The 17,135-nt window shown below is 46.0% G+C and overlaps 1 protein-coding gene across 2 annotated transcripts in view; it reads right to left on the bottom strand.

Annotated features, from left to right (window-relative positions):
- The window catches only part of PALLD (palladin, cytoskeletal associated protein), a 405,467-nt gene that overhangs the window by 199,041 nt on the left and 189,291 nt on the right, over window positions 1–17,135 (bottom strand). For both annotated transcript variants that reach the window (XM_088448442.1, XM_088448443.1), the window contains exon 8: window positions 13,653–13,676. In XM_088448442.1, the coding sequence (XP_088304568.1) occupies window positions 13,653–13,676 (24 nt within the window). The remainder of the gene's footprint in view (window positions 1–13,652; window positions 13,677–17,135) is intronic.

Below are 17,135 nucleotides of genomic sequence, written 5' to 3'. Positions count from 1 at the left end.
ATGGTGTCTTTATTATTGTCAATCTTTTCAATTTCTAAAAATATCAGGTAGCCACTTTTATTAATGTAAGCGTGGATCAGATTTAAGACCTTGCTTTTAGAACAGGGAGTTTATAAAACATTTATAAAATTGGTTGTAGTCATCTGTGCAAATAAATATCTCTCCTTCTTCGGATTATCTCAAAATCTGTTCGAAATTATAGAGATGCTATTTATGTCAACCGCGCTGGGCTTTCACAGGCACCCGGCTGCCTGTCAGCTTTGTCTGGCGGCCCCTGCCTACGGCTTAGCCTCTCTCTCGCGAGAAGAGAGGCCAGCGTGGCACCCTATTTAAACACCACCCAACATACTGTCGGCGTCACATGCCGCAGAGGATTCAATAGAGGAAGGTGGCGTGGACCCGCGGCCAGCGGAGTAACATCAAGGGAGGTAAGCTGTGGCAGAAGTGGGGGGCTGCGCAGGCAATCTGTTAGCCTGATCGTCTCCTCTCCACTCTTTCCTCCCCAGGCTGTGAAGTGTCAAGTTTAATTTCACAGCCTGGGGAGAGGGCAAAGCGGAGAGGAGATAATCTGGCTAGCTGCAGCAGGGGCCAGGGGCGGGCAATGGGGCTGTGGGTGACAGCGGCCTCAACACCGGCGGAATCTGAGGGGGGGGGGGCGCGATAAGGGCGACCACCCACCGGCCCAATTGCCAAAAGTCCCGCCCACTTATTGTGTGCTGCTGCCTGTCAGCAGCTACCTGGGGGCACTGTATAAAGGGGGCTGCTACCTAGGGGCACTGTATAAAGGGGGCTGCTATCTGGGGGCACTGTATAAAGGGGGCTGCTAACTGGGGGCACTGTATAAGGGGGCTGCTACCTGGGGGCACTGTATAAGGGGGCTGCTACCTGGGGGCACTGTATAAGGGGGCTGCTACCTGGGGGCACTGTATAAAGGGGGCTGTTACCTGGGGGCACTGTATAAAGGGGGCTGCTACCTGGGAGCACTGTATAAAGGGGGCTGCTACCTGGGGGCACTGTATAAAGGGGGTTGCTACCTGGGGGCACTGTATAAAGGGGGCTGCTACCTGGGGCAATGTATAAAGGGGGCTGCTACCTGGGGGCACTGTATAAAGGGGGCTGCTACCTGGGGCGCTATGTCCCTGTGATCGATCAGCTGCAGTGCTGGATCTAGGTGCCGTGCTCAGCTGATCCGATCAGAGGTTGGCTAGTACGTGAGAATGTCTCACCCGTCTCGCAGTGAGGTAACAGGGTGCTCATACTGCTCCCTGTCTTTCTCACACTGCTCCCTGTCTTTCTCACACTGCTCCCTGTCTGTATCACACTGCTCCCTGTCTCTCTCTCTCTCGCACTGCTTCCTGTCTCTCTCTCTCTCTCACTGCTTCCTGTCTCTCTCTCTCTCGCACTGCTCCCTGTCTTTCTCGCACTGCTCCCTGTCTCTCTCTCTCGCACTGCTCCCTGTCTCTCTCTCTCTCGCACTGCTCCCTGTCTTTCTCTCTCTCTCACTGCTTCCTGTCTCTCTCTCTCTCTCGCACTGCTCCCTGTCTTTCTCGCACTGCTCCCTGTCTCTCTCTCTCGCACTGCTCCCTGTCTCTCTCTCTCTCTCACTGCTCCCTGTCTCTCTCTCTCTCGCACTGCTCCCTGTCTTTCTCGCACTGCTCCCTGTCTCTCTCTCTCGCACTGCTCCCTGTCTCTCTCTCTCTCGCACTGCTCCCTGTCTTTCTCCATACTCACTTTCCAGTCCTCCAGTATCTCATGGTACCCCTCTCTTCCTTTATTGAATATTGACTTTATAGCCACTACATGATGATGACATGATGGCTTATTCCTACACAAACAGGCGGCTTCCAGACCATGTGATCTCCTGCATGAGCAGTGAATACCGACTCAAGACGCTGCCTGTCCAGAAAGGATCAATTTCTTCAGAGGCTCCCCATTGCAGAGCAATCATATAGGTAAGAAAATACTCATTCACAATGCATGCTTGCTTGGAAGCACATAGCCAAGCCCCTTGCCACAAAACCATGCCCCCTTTTTGGGAACGCGCATATAGGGCCACTTTCGGGGTATTTTCCAGGGCCACTTTAAGTTCCCAATCCGCCCCTGTCTACAGTATACTAGTACAACCACTTACTGTGCCACCACTTTTATCTAATGTTTATTACTGCTTTTACCTGCAATATAGCTTTAATTTCCTTTACACCCATATATATTTATATTGTTTGTGCTTTAATAACCAAAAAACAAAGAATGCAGGAGAGACTGAGTGATCTTTTGGCACTGGCCACTTCTCAGATATAGAAGGCGAATGAAGGGGATTAATATGAGCAGGGAGACTACAGAAATGGGGAAAGAAAGGGTATTGGAAATTAAGAATTATATACAGTCCAACTCATCTTTACTTTATACTAATAGCATATAATGAATGATATCAGTTACACCACTATCTGGAATTTAAATAAACCTACAGATAGAATTATCAGCTAAATGGTGTGGCAGCTATAAATAATAATGCTACACTCCTTCTGAAATTCTGTCACAGTCATACACTGCCGATTAGTGATAATGATCTAAAGGCAAAGGAGTAGGCCCAAGAATTTCATGTTCAAAATGTAGTTGACTTAGATGATAATTCTTCAACTATGGGAAAGGGAGGAGGGAATAAAGGCACTAAACTCTTGCAATCCTTAGACATTGCACCTCCCATGCCAAACAGAGGAATCTGATTGGCTGAACCTTGCACAAATATGTGTGGAGACTAAAGGTGGGTACACACCTGAAAGATATATGTGCAGATGGAGTGATCTGCAGATATATCTTTAGATGATGGTCGTCACACTGAACGGCCATCATCTATCAAGCAGCCGCGGGTCCCGCAGGCAGGGAGGTGGGGCCGCCCCCTCCCCGCTGCTGCTCCCGCTGTGTGTGTACGGGCGGTCTACAGACTGCCCGTACACACTTGCTGATGGACAGATATGTCTGCAGACGGGATTGGTATGAAATACCGCCGGGCCTATGTCAAGCGGTTCAAATCTTGACGCCGGAAGACCGGCAGCAGTGATGATCCCGACAGCTAAGAAGGTAAGTATAACTAACCCTATTCTCCCCTCTAACCCTAACCCTCCTTTAGGGGTGCCTAACCCTAACCTCCCCCCCTAGTGTATAACCATAACCCCCCTAAGTGCCGAAACCTAACCCCCCCCATCCCCACAGCCTAAACCTAAGTCTCCCAGGGGGGGTGCCTAACCCTATCCTCCCACCAAGGGTGCCTAACCCTAACCATCCCCTTCCCCTAGCCCTAACCCCCCCAGGGGGTTGCCTAACCCTAAGTCCCCCCCAGGAGCCAATAACCTTTACCCCCCCTCCTGCGCAGCTGTCCGCGCCCGGCTTACCTTCGTTCGTTATGCCGGGCGTTGGGATAATGATAGCCGTCGGGATTTCGACGACTATCATTAGACCCAAGCCGGGTTTTGACAGCTGGAAAGCAGGCGGTCGGCATTTCAACCTGCAGCTTCCTGACTGCATCCCCTGCAGACATATCTGCCCATCGGCTGTGCAGCACAGCCAATGCGATATGTCTGTGGACGACGCGGTTCACAGACATATAGCCTATACACACTGGCCGATGGCCAGCAGATATATTGGCCGATCAATTGATCGGCCAATATAGAACTCTTAGTCCCTCCAGTTTGATTTCGTGTTATGCATGGGTGCTAAATGGTTTGTTTTTGAACCCTTTCTCATCCTGTCTTCACTCAGGGTTATATGTCAATGCTTATCTGTGATGTCTCTTCTTATTTCTCTCGCTCTTTAGTGGTAATCACTCTAAAGCTGGGTACACACTGACAGATATATTTTGGCGATCAATTGATCGGCCAATATATCTGTTGCCCATCGGCCAGTGTGTACCAGCGATATGTCTGTGCTGCAGAGCCAATGGCAGATATATCTGCCGACCGCCCGTACACATGCAGCAGAGGCCGCAGGGAAGGGGACCGACCTGCCCCCGCCCCGCCCCACCCCGGCCGGTCGGGAAGCAGATGATGGCCGTTCAGTGTGTATGAGCAACCATCATCTGCAGATATATTTACAGATCACTCGATCTGCAGATATATCTTTGCAGTGTGTACCCAGCATAAGTGGCTTACAAAGTCTTATCATAGATAATTCATATTTTCTCTTTCATCCACTAGGGGACACTGGAGGTGCTTACGCTGGGGTATAGAGGCGTGGATAACTGGAGCCGGCACTTTAAATAATTTAGAAGTGTGAAGCTCCTTCCCCTCTATGCCCCATCAGCCCTCAGTTTAGAAAATGTGCCTCTAGGAGCTGGTCACTACATGTTGTGCTCCAGCAAATACATTTAATTTTTTTATTTATTTATTTTTTTATTTATTTTTATTTATAAGCATCTTTTACACTCCTATAGGTACCCTTCGCCACCTATCTAAAAGGTGGGGTCCGGGTACCTGGCGCCCTGGTGTTTTAGCAAACACCAGGAAGGAGTGCACAGGGCTCATTACAAGAGCTCCTGACAGCTCCTTACCGCCACAGCAAGTCTTCACAACAAGAAGAGAAAGACTGCTGACCTGCTGAGAGAGACCTCTGGGGACACGCAGTGAGTAACAAGCTGCGCATCCCCCGGCTCCTGACCCCGCTGCCCGGCTCTGACACAGCATGCTGCGCTGTGTCAGGTGTGCATAGCGCTGTTAGACAGCGCTGGCAATGTCCCGCTGTCTGCGCTGCCTTGCAGAAGGGGAATTGCTGTGTTAGGGAAGCTGCGTGTACACAGCACTACACGCGGCTCCCTGCTTCTCCCCTCTCCCCGCTGATACACGTGATGTAGCGCGGAGGGGGAGGCAATGGCCAAGCAGCCATTATGGAGCCCTTAGGGCATGAAGAAGGGGCGGAGCCTAATCAGCGTGGGCTCTCTCTCTTCTATGCGCGGCAATTGGCTGTGTTAAACAGCGTGGCTGACGTTTTTTTAACTAATACATGCCTGCATCTCTCCCTTATACAGGAAGTGTGCAGCAGATCTGCAGAGGATGGATTCTCTTGCTCCCCAACCTGGCTACAGTGTGCAGATACAAATTAAGCACAGAAGGCTCTGGTGCTTAATACACTGGGGGTGCAGGGAATCTGATCTGTGGGAGGGAGTGGGGTGTATCTCCTCCTCTGTGTCCCAAGTCAGCCTTCTGCTTTTCTTTACTTCTATATATACTCTGTCCCTCTGTGTGTGGTGACTGTGTGTATCCATGTTAAACAGAACAAAGGCATCTCAAAAGATGTTTGTTTGTTCTAGGTGTAACAACAAACTATCCAAGCCGCATGCTGCTGGGTCCACGTTATGTGATGCTTGTATAGCAATTGATCCACCTGTGGCTAATACTACCTCACCTGCACCTACATGGGCCGCTGACATGGTAGGAGTAATGACGGATTTAACGTCTGAGTTAGCTGAGGCACGGAAGTCTCAGCCTCCCTGGGTTGCTGGGCTAACCAAGTCTCTTGACACCCTGGTACAAGTTATGGGTACAGCTGTGTCTGCACCCTCCACTTCCCTACAAGGACCGACACAAAAGCGTCCTTTATCGACTGTTCTCCAGTCAGAAGAGTCTGACGAGGAATTCCTCGCTACGGAGGATACTGAGGAAGGAGAATTGGAGGAAGCATTACAGGACGATACCCCTCTAGAATTAGAGTCCACCTCTCCCGGGGTGGAATCTCTAATTTTGGCGGTCAAAAAAATCCTTAACTTACCTGAGGATGTTATTCCTGCATCCCAGGAGTGTGAATTATTTCATGAACAACCAAAGAGTTCGGCGGTTTTTCTGTTCTCACTGCATCTTCAACAACAGCTCTCAGTGGCCTGGAAGCAACCGGATAAACGGTTCCAAATTCCGCGCCGGTTTCCTTCTAGCTACCCTTTTCCATCATCCATGATGGAGAAGTGGGAAACACCCCCTCCAGTAGATGCATCCGTCTCCCTAAAAAAACAGCACTCCCAGTACCGGGAGCTACAGTACTAAAAGATCCTTCGTATCATAAATTGGAGACAACGCTAAGATCTATTTATACCGCAGCGGGTCCTCAACTTAGGCCCACCCTTGTTACTGCTTGGGTTAACAAAGCAGTGGTTTGCTGGGCTGACCAGTTGATTACAGGTTTGGACTCGGGTACTTCTAGAGCAGAGTTACGCTTACTAGCTGAACATATCCGTGAGTCTGCAGTTTACTTGGGAGAAGCGTCAAAAGATATCAGTCAGATTAGTGCTCGCATATCTGCTTCTGCTATTTCGGGCCGTAGAGCCCTCTGGTTGCGCGCCTGGCATCCGGACGCAGAATCCAAGCGTGCGGTGGAGGGTTTACCATTCAATGGCGACATGCTGTTTGGCCCGGAATTAGACAAATGGATATCCCAGGCCACGGGGGTAAGTCTTCCTTCCTCCCGTCAACTGCACCGGCTCCCAGACGATCTTACACTGGACCTTCCTTTCATTCCTTTCGTGCGCCACATTCCTTTCGTGGTAGAGCCAGAGGTGCTCCCTCCCAAGCAAGAGGCGGCAGAGGTAGAGGTCGCCCACACTCAGTTGCACGTAGACAGGAGCCTAAGCCAGCTGAAAAACAGGTGGCATGACAGTCTTCCGTCCCACCTGGGACCACCTACAGTGGGAGGTCGCCTGCAAAGATTTCAACAAGTTTGGAACCAGACATCTCCAGAGCCGTGGATCCGCAGACTAATTTTCCTGGGGTACCGAATAGAGTTCGAGGTCCCCCCTCCACCTCGGTTCTTCACTACAAGTCTGCCAATACCTGCAGACAAGGCCAGGGTTCTACAGGAGGCTATCCAGTCTCTAGTAGTATCATCTGTGCTAGTCCCGGTTCCAGAACATCAACGAGGTATGGGGTTTTACTCAAACCTGTTTGTAGTACCCAAACCGGATGGATCGGTCAGGCCCATCTTGAACCTCAAGTCATTGAACCTGTATATTAAGATGTATCGGTTCAAAATGGAGTCTCTGTAGTCCGTTATTGCGAGCTTGGAACCAGGAGAGTTCCTATTATCCATGGATATCAAGGATGCTTATCTCCACGTTCCCATTTGGGAACCACACCAAGCCTTTCTGCGTTTCGCCATATTGAAGGATCATTATCAGTTTCGGGCATTGCCGTTTGGGTTATCCTCGGCTCCCCGCATCTTCACCAAACTCATGTCAGTCATGATTGCTCTCCTTTGGTCATCAGGAGTGAACATAATCCCTTATTTGGACGACCTGTTACTCAAGGCGCAGTCGGTATCTCTTCTTACAACTCATGCCTTACTGACATATCAGACTCTAATCCAACACGGTTGGATAATAAACTTCAAGAAATCCAATCTCAATCCGTCCCAGAAGCTCCTGTTTCTGGGCATGATCTTAGATATGGCATCACAGAGGATCTTCCTTCCAGTAGACAAGGCCCGGGATATCCGGTTGTTAGTTCAGCTGGTCCTCAGACCAAAGAGGGTGTCCCTCCTTCTTTGTCTGCGTCTCCTTGGGAAGATGGTAGCGGCCTTCGAGGCAATACAGTTCGGGCAGTTCCACTCCAGGGTGTTTCAGCTGGACCTACTAACACAGGGGTCAGGGTCTCATCTGCTCCTACATCGCCAGATCCGGCTGAGCCCAGCTACCAGAGTGGCCCTTCTCTGGTGGACACAATCCAACAATCTTCTTGCGGGCCGGAGATTCGGAGTGTGGGACTGGATCATCGTAACAACGGATGCCAGCCTTCGAGGATGGGGAGCTGTAGTACTCGGTTATCATTTACAGGGTCGATGGTCCCCTCTAGAACAAAAGTGGCCCATAAATGTGTTGGAACTCAGAGCGATCTACAATGCTCTGATAGAAGCGACAGAGTTTCTAAGAACTCGTCCGGTAAGAGTTCAGTCCGACAACGCGACGACCGTCGCGTACATCAACCGCCAAGGAGGGACTCGGAGTCGCATGGCCATGCGAGAAGTAACTCAGATTCTCAGGTGGGCCGAGAGCCAGTCAGTAATCCTGTCGGCGGTATTCATCCCGGGTGTGGGCAACTGGGAAGCAGATTACCTAAGCCGACAGGATATCCACCCCGGGGAATGGAAGCTTCATCCAGACGTGTTCAACGCGCTGATATGTCGATGGGGATATCCTAAGGTGGACCTCATGGTGTCAAGATTGAATCGTCAGCTCCCGGTATACGTGTCAAGAACTCGAGATCCGCAGGCAGTGGCAGTAGACGCTCTCACAGTTCCATGGAACTACGACTTGGTTTACCACCTTCCTCGACTGCTAAAAAGGATAAAACACGAGTCAGCCTCTGTCATTCTCGTGGCTCCGAACTGGCCTCGGAGAAGTTGGTTTGTGGACCTTCGGTCCCTATTGTCAGACGATCCGTGGCCCCTTCCTCTGCGCCCGGATCTGCTACAGCAAGGTCCTTTAGTACACCCCAACCTAGCGCAACTGCGTTTAACGGGGTGGCTCTTGAAACCGATATCCTAAGACGCAGAGGAATCCCAGACTCTGTCATTCCCACCATGCTACGCGCCAGGAAACCAGTTTCTGCTGCGCATTATCACCGCATCTGGCGTTCTTATATCTCGTGGTGTTCCAGTCGGGATCTTCCATCTAGGACTTTTCGGTTGTCCCGGTTTCTGCTTTTTCTTCAGACGGGTCTGGATTCTGGCCTTCGTCTTGGAACTTTAAAGGTGCAGGTTTCTGCCCTTTCCATTTTCTTTCAACGGAAATTGGCCCTCATTCCTGAGGTGCAGACGTTTCTTCAGGGGGTCTTGCGGGTGCAGCCTCCTTTTGTACCTCCGATTGCTCCCTGGGACTTGAACTTAGTGCTTTTGTTTCTTCAGTCGTCCATGTTTGAACCTTTGGAAGAGGTTGATATTAAGTACTTGTCTTGGAAGACGGTCCTTCTCTTGGCTCTAGCTTCGGCTCGTAGAGTTTCGGAATTGGGTGCTTTGTCCTATAAGCCACCTTACCTTGTGTTTCATGCTGATAGGGCGGAACTCCGGACGGTAGCCGCCTTCCTTCCCAAGGTAGTGTCGGCTTTTCATATTAATCAGCCTATTGTGGTACCGTCTTTGGTGGAGGACTCTGGTGGTTCTTCTACCTTGGATGTGGTTAGAGCTCTCCGCATCTATGTTGACAGGACTGCTTCCCTCCGTAAGTCTGAGTCACTTTTTGTTCTCTATGATGCGGTTTGGAGGGGTTGGCCAGCGTCTAAGCAGACTTTGGCACGTTGGATCCAACTGACTATTCATAAGGCTTATGTTGGTGCCGAACGCCGGCCTCCTTCGTTCATTTCGGCTCATTCCACACGTTCTGGGCGGCCGGTAGGGGAGCCTCCACGTCACAGTTGTGCCGTGCGGCCACTTGGTCTTCTGTGCACAAGTTTGTCAAGTTTTACAAATTTGATACGTTCGCGGTTTCGGCATCCTGTTTTGGCCATCTTGTTATGCAGGCCCCGCAGAGCGCTCCCGCCCGTGGGGAAAACTTTGGGACGTCCCCAGCGTAAGCACCTCCAGTGTCCCCTAGTGGATGAAAGAGAAAATGGGATTTTGGTACCTACTGGTAAATCCTTTTCTCTGATTCCACAGGGGACACTGGATGCCCACCTCTGCGCTCTTAGCCTGCCTGTTAGGTTTGTTCCATATGTTGTATGTTTTGATTATTGTGTGTTCTCTCCCTTTTTACTCCGCTTGTTCTCCATCTCCTCTCGGTCTTCATTTTCTAAACTGAGGGCTGATGGGGCATAGAGGGGGAGGAGCTTCACACTTCTAAATTATTTAAAGTGCCGGCTCCAGTTATCCACGCCTCTATACCCCAGCGTAAGCACCTCCAGTGTCCCCTGTGGAATCAGAGAAAAGGATTTACCGGTAGGTACCAAAATCCCATTTTCAATTGACCTTGCTTTCTTTGTTATACAATGACAATGCTGTTATTTTACTTGTTTTGTTCTTATATTTGATTTTTTTTCAATAAAAATATATATATAGGTTGCTCAGTTTATGCCTCATAGTGCCCTAATTAATTATATGTCCCATAGTAGTGTCCTGATTAATATGATTTACCATAGTAGTCCCCTAGTTCATTTTATGCCCCATAGTAGTGCTCTAGTACATATTATGCCACAGTGTCCCAGTTCATATTAAGCAACTTTTAGTGACACTGGTTCATATTATGTCACACTATAGTGCTCCCAGTTCATACTGTGCAACATTACAGAGCCCACCAGTTCAAATTATGACACGTTACAGTGACCCCAGTACATTATAACATTGACTACATCTCTCCCCCTTACCATTATAACATTCATTGCACACCCCACTCACTGCAAATGTAATGTCAGCCCATTAAGAAACCATATTATACACAGAAGTTTGGTAACAGATTGTAGGCCTCATTTATCAAAGAGTTTTATCACTCATTGTGTATGATAGATGATGCTCAAGCCAATCAGCTCCCAACTGTCATTTTTCAAACAGACATTTTATCTTTCTTTATTTGCCGCTGTTGATACTTCCAATTATCCATTCCTATTGGCAGCTTTTGAATCTTACATGGCAGTCCCATATCTGCAGGGCCTTCAGGGCTGAGAAGATTGCAGTTCCAGTAAAACATGGGAAGAGGGGACCAACTCCAACCTGATTAGGTTACTTCATAATGCAAGAAATTCCACTTAGAGTGGAGATTGTCTTCATTTCAGGATGCTGTACCCTTCTGAGAGACACCTAGGGGTTTATTTAAGAGCATTGGGTTGTAAAACCTGCCGCTTCTGATCGTGTTTTTGCTCAATACTTAAAAGGGCAATGCTTTTACTAGACGTGTCTTGCTAGTAAAAGCATTGCAATTTAAAATATCGGGCATAAACACAATCAGAAACGACAGGTTTTACAACCCGAAGCTTCATAAATAAACCTCCTAATCTCTCAGCTCATACCCTCCCCTTCCCCCGGTCACTTCACAAAGGCTGTAGAAAGGAGAAGCCTACTCTCCAACAATATATAAGGCTCAGTGATTTGCTCAGCTGTGCCTGTGAAAGAGGAGCACGGGAGATGGATCATATCAGTGTTAAGCTTTACTGAGAGGGAGAGACAGAGACCGCCACCTATAAGAGCACTGTCAAATCCCCCTTTTCAGGCAGGGCAATGGGCCAGACTCAATTGATTAGCTAGTAGTTTTGGGAACTTAGCAGACAAATATATGACCTATGTCCCCTAAGTCTCTGGGCCCCATAGCAACCGCACCCACTATAGCTACGCCCATTGTGGTATGTGATTTCTGTGTTAAGCAGTGATAATGATCTACTATAGCACAAGATAATAAATGCACCCCTTAATGTTAAATATGGACTTTCAAAATAATGAACATACTACAAAAAGATAAAGAAGAGTATCCAATAAATCAAGTTATGGTTTACTGTAATAAAAGTAAAATTTCACATGCACTTACAGTTAGGAGGCAAGCTCGCTAGCATGCAGGGAAATCATAGGTAGATACATGTATATAGATAGACCGACAGACAAAAAAGAAACAGAATACTGAAATAGAATTGAGAAAAAGGTTTGCCTCCAAATGTACACAGTTTACATCAATTATACCATCTTTGATCAGTTTTTAGTACATCTGCTTTGGTATTGATAACCAGGGAATACATTTTTAAACTACAGTCAGGTCCATAAATATTGGGACATTGACAGAATTTTCATATTTTGGCCTCTATTCACCACCACAATGGCTTTGAAATGAAACAAACAAGATGTGCTTTAACTGCAGACTTTCAGATTTCATTTGAGGGTAATTACATCCAAATCAGGTGAACGGTGTAGGAATTACAACGGTTTCTATATGTGCCTCCCACTTTTTAAGGGGCCAAAAGTAATGGGACAAACTAAACAATCCTAAATCAAACTTTCACTTTTTAATACTTTGTTGCAAATCCTTTGCAGGCAATTACAGCCTGAAGTCTGGAACGCATAGACATCACCAGACGCTGGGTTTCATCCCTGGTGATGCTCTGCCAGGCCTCTACTGCAAATGTCTTCAGTTCCTGCTTGTTCTTAGGGCATTTTCTTTTCAGTTTTGTCTTCATCAAGTGAAATGCATGCTCAATCGGATTCAGGTCAGGGGATTGACTTGGCCATTGCATAACATTCCACTTTTTAGCCTTAAAAAACTCTTTGGTTGCTTTTGCAGTATGCTTCGGGTGATTGTCCATCTGCACTGTGAAGCGCCGTCCAATGAGTTCTGAAGCATTTGACTGAATATAAGCATATAATATTGCCCGAAACACTTCAGAATTCATTCTGCAGCTTTTGTCAGCAGTCACATCATCAATAAATACAAGGGAACCAGTTCCATTGGCAGCCATACATGCCCACGCCATGACACTACCACCACCATTCTTCACTGATGAGGTGGTATGTTTTGGATCATGAGCAGTTCCTTTCCTTCTCCATACTCTTCTCTTCCCATCACTCTGGTACAAGTTGATCTTTGTCTCATCTGTTCATAGGATGTTGTTCCAGAACTGTAATGGCTTTTTTAGATGTTGTTTGGCAAACTCTAATCTGGTCTTCCTGTTTTTGAGGCTCACCAATGGTTTACATCTTGTGGTGACTTTGACACATATACACCTACCTCCTGGAGAGTGTTCTTAATTTGGCTAACTGTTGTGAAGGGGTTTTTCTTCACCAGAGAAATAATTCTTCTGTCATCCACCACAGTTGTTTTCCGTGGTCTTCCGGGTCTTTTGGTGTTGCTGAGCTCTCCGGTGCGTTCTTTCTTTTTAAGAATGTTCCAAACAATTGATTTGGCCACACCTAATGTTTTTGCTATCTCTCTGATGGGTTTGTTTTGATTTTTCAGCCTAATGATGGCTTGCTTCACTGATAGTGACAGCTATTTGGATCTCATATTGAGAGTCGACAGCAACTGATTCCAAATGCAAATGTCACACCTAGAATCAACTCCAGACCTTTTACCTGCTTAATTGATAATGAAATAACGAGGGAATAGCCCACACCTGTCCATGAAATAGCCTTTGAGTTGATAGTCCCATTACTTTTGGCCCCTTAAAAAGTGGGAGGCACATATAGAAACCGTTGTAATTCCTACACCGTTCACCTGATTTGGATGTAGTTACCCTCAAATTAAATCTGAAAGTTTGCAGTTAAAGCACATCTTGTTTGTTTCATGTCAAAGCCATTGTGGTGGTGAACAGAGGCCAAAATATGAAAATTCTGTCAATGTCCCAATATTTATGCACCTGACTGTATTATGCATTTTAAGGATCTTCTTGATACGATTTATCATATTCTCTATCAGGCTATGATCTCTATGGAGGCAAATGCCTCAAGTGTCCCAAGAGTGTTTCTGTGTTTTGTTTTGTTTGTATTATGTGTCCCAGTTGGAATATTTGTACATTGCATGGTTATTTCATATACAGTACAATGACTTGCTGGTACTGGATTTATGGAACCTATATAGCTGTATATTCAGCATTGCAGGCATGTAAATTAATAGAAGGGAGCCGATACTAAATGTTACTTCTTTCTTGCAAACATCCTAGATATAAAATTGTAATATTGAAATATTACAATTGTTTATGTTGTAAATTCCTTACCAGGTTCAGAAGCACATCGTGGTTCTGTTGGAAAGAAAGAGAAAAAGGCAGCTAAATAATAATAATAATAATAATAATAATAATAATAATAATTTGCTCAAATACATATATATTTTACAAAGGATATAAACTGAACATTATTTGGTTCCCTTACTAATCATTGGTGTGCGTAATTGCCTCTTGTAATTCAGTTCTGATTTACAAGTAACAGGGCACAGAATGTATGTAAGCACCCTCAGTGAGAGTAATCGGTTCTAATGACGTCCGATAGGGCTGCTTAGTTTACAACTGGACAGACTGGTTCTTGAGTGCTGTGCCAAGTTTATAAGGATCTGGATACTGGACACACACTTTCCTTTCAGGAGGCTGCTCAGTCTGCCAGTCTACACAGAGAGGCCGACTCACAGATTCATGCAACTGCATAGAACTAAATGTGTGTATATGATTGTATGCTGAGCTGACCACATCTAAGTGACCACACACCCAATTTACATATTCTTGTGCAAATAGCTGTCACCAATGTCAGGGTGCACATGTACCAGCCCTATGCCCGGTGCGAGACAATCAGATGGATCTCTGTGTAGGCACAACCCAGAACTGTGACATGCCATCAACAAACTCAGTCTATGTGCCTACCCCCATTGCTGCCTAGTTATTCCCATTCAGCTGCAAATGGAGTTGCACCTGAGATGGGTAAAACTCAGAATTGCCTATAGATGTGTGCGCTCGCCTGTAGAAAATGCATAATATTAAAAGTTGCACAATCCGTCTGCAAAAAGGACGTGTGTGCAACTCTGCATGAGCCCCTAGGGGAGAGTTGGGACTTAGTGAGTTCAGGAAACCAGAGGTGAAAGGGTGCAGAGTTTCTTTGGCAGCACAGAGAGGAACTCACAAACATATAATCAAACCTGCAATTAAATGAAACTGTTCACAAACATGATCTCTGTACTGTACTATACACACCAGAATGTGGGCTTTACTCTTTGCGATGGTCACCAGAATACGGCTCTATTTTGTTCTACAGTTGCCAAATTATGGGCTCACAGTGCTTGGACTATGGGCTCGATTCTGACCAGGGCACTTTCTGGGGATGATTCTGAGTTGGATGCAGCTGCAATGTCGGACGCAGTGGAGCAATGTTTTTCATCTACGTGTTCTGATTTTGTTCATACAGAGGCGCATAACACAGTAGCAGAAATATAAGGGGCTAAAAAGACGCACAGAAATGTTTAGTTTTATGGCAGACATGGCGCTGCAAGCGGTTGCACACAGAGAAGCACAGCCGCTCGCATAGGAGGCCATATTCGGACAGAGAAACTGCACCTACCAAAGGGCTGGTGCGACCAATGGTGCATCTAAAGACGTACCCAAAGGTAATGCAGTGTCTATAGATGCTGTGAGTGGGTGTCTCACTACTGGCACATTCGGACACACAGATGTGCACAAGCAAAGGGCTTTGTAGTGGTATTAGCATAAAGTCGCAGATGCAACTACGGCAAAATATGCAAAGACGTCAGCGATTGTGTCCAACACAAAATAAGACTTAATTTTTAATGAAGATTTAAAGTTTCAAAAACACTTAAACATAGATGTATATAGTACTAACATATAAAACATTTCTTAGCTTCTACAGTAATCAGCTATTTATATTAAATAGTTTTGCCTTATAAATAGCTAAATACAAGCTAAGAAAATGTGTTTATATGTTTGCACTATATATGTTTTTGTTTAAGTGTTTTTGAATTTTTACATCATTTTTCATTAAAAGTTAAGTTTTATTTCAACTGATATAAAAAGCGTGCACCAGAAAGGAGCCTTGGATTCGCTACTGTGAATCCCCTTTACTGAGTAGAATTACCAGTATGCTGGATTTGGATGCTGAGATACATAGCTCTATGGTTATGGATTGAAAGATCTACAGTAAAAAGGTAGCCAATGTCTAGATAGACACCAGATGTTAGACAGGCAATAGGTTGACAGGGGCAAAGGGTAGACAGGGACATAGGGTCGACACACTAAAGGTTGACATGTAAGAAGGTCGACAGGTACAAACGGTTGACAGGGTCAAAAGGTCGACATGCATATGGTTGACATGAAAATGGTCAACACGTTTTTTTTTCTAACCCTAATCTTCACCCTAACCCTAACCCTCCCCTTGGTGCCTAAACCTAAGCCTCCCTCCTGGTGCCTAACCCTAAATGTCGGGGTAGGTGCCTGACCCTAACCGTCCCTTCTAGTGCCTAACCCTAACCCTCCCTCCTGGCGCCTAACCCTAACCGTTGGGGTAAGTGCCTAACCCTAACCACTGGGTAAGTGCCTAGCCGTAACCGTCCGGTAAGTGCCTAACCCTAAAAAAATCATATGTCGACCATTTTCATGTCTACCATTTGTATGCCGACCTTTTGCCCATGTCGTACCTGTTGACCTTCTTACGTGTCGACCTTTTGCCTGTCTAACATCTGGTGTCTATCAAGACATTGTCTACCTTTTATTGTAGATCTTTAGAGCGGATACCAGCTCTATAATAACTGAAGACATACCTATCCTGGTTTGTATTTTATTCCTTCAAAATCCTTGCATATCTCACAAGCGTGCACACACATATACTACATACACTTATAACATGCTTGTAAAAACAAACATCAGTTAGCTACTTTCCTGTCTGCTTCTCCGAGACCAGCAATACAATGTATAACCTCTCAACCTCTCCAGGAGCAAAGAGATTAGCAAGCAGAACAATATGCACTTGATGACTTTAACCACTTGCTCTTTCAGTATACATGTACCGGATAATAATGTGGGAATGAAAGTGATATATGAAGTATTTGGGGAAAACAAAAGCTTAGCATTTTTCTGGCACACAATCAAACAGCTATATTTTGCAATTAAACAGTAGTATGATTGTAGCTGTATTTTCAAACCAAGTTTAATCTTACTTTAGAGTTATGACCCAAGCTGGCTGTGTTTACTTTAACTCCAAAGTTCTGAAGGACAAGACCACCCTGTTACTAGATTATAAAATAAAACTGCACTGTAGGCAGTAGAATTGTGGACCTTAGGGCTACATTTGTCTTATACCGTATATAAAAACAATCAATGGAGAAAAAGATAAAAGCAATGCAGCAAAAACATTATATACACTGCTTTGTCACGGGTTTGGTATGAAAGATTACATTAAAAAGATAGACAATGTCTAGATAGATCCCAAATGGAAGAAAGTCAATACGTAGAAAAGGACAAAAGGTCCACATGGATAAAAGGTTGACAAACAAAAGATCAACATGGATGAAAATAGACAGGTATAACAGGTCAACATGGTCAAAAAGTCGACACAAAAACGGTTGATGCAAAAAAATGGTCAACCTGTTTTTTGTTTGTTTTCTAACCCTAATCTTCACCCTAACCCTAACCCTCTGGTAAGTGCCAAACCCTTACCTAAAAAAAATAAAAAATAAAACAGGTGTCGCCCATTTCTCTGTTGAT

This window comes from Taudactylus pleione, unplaced genomic scaffold (assembly GCF_031769625.1).
Source record: "Taudactylus pleione unplaced genomic scaffold, aTauple2 ptg000021l, whole genome shotgun sequence".
Taxonomy (NCBI): domain Eukaryota; kingdom Metazoa; phylum Chordata; class Amphibia; order Anura; family Myobatrachidae; genus Taudactylus; species Taudactylus pleione.
The sequence above is the reverse complement of the archived record's forward strand: the minus strand, read 5'-3'. Positions and strand labels throughout refer to the sequence as shown.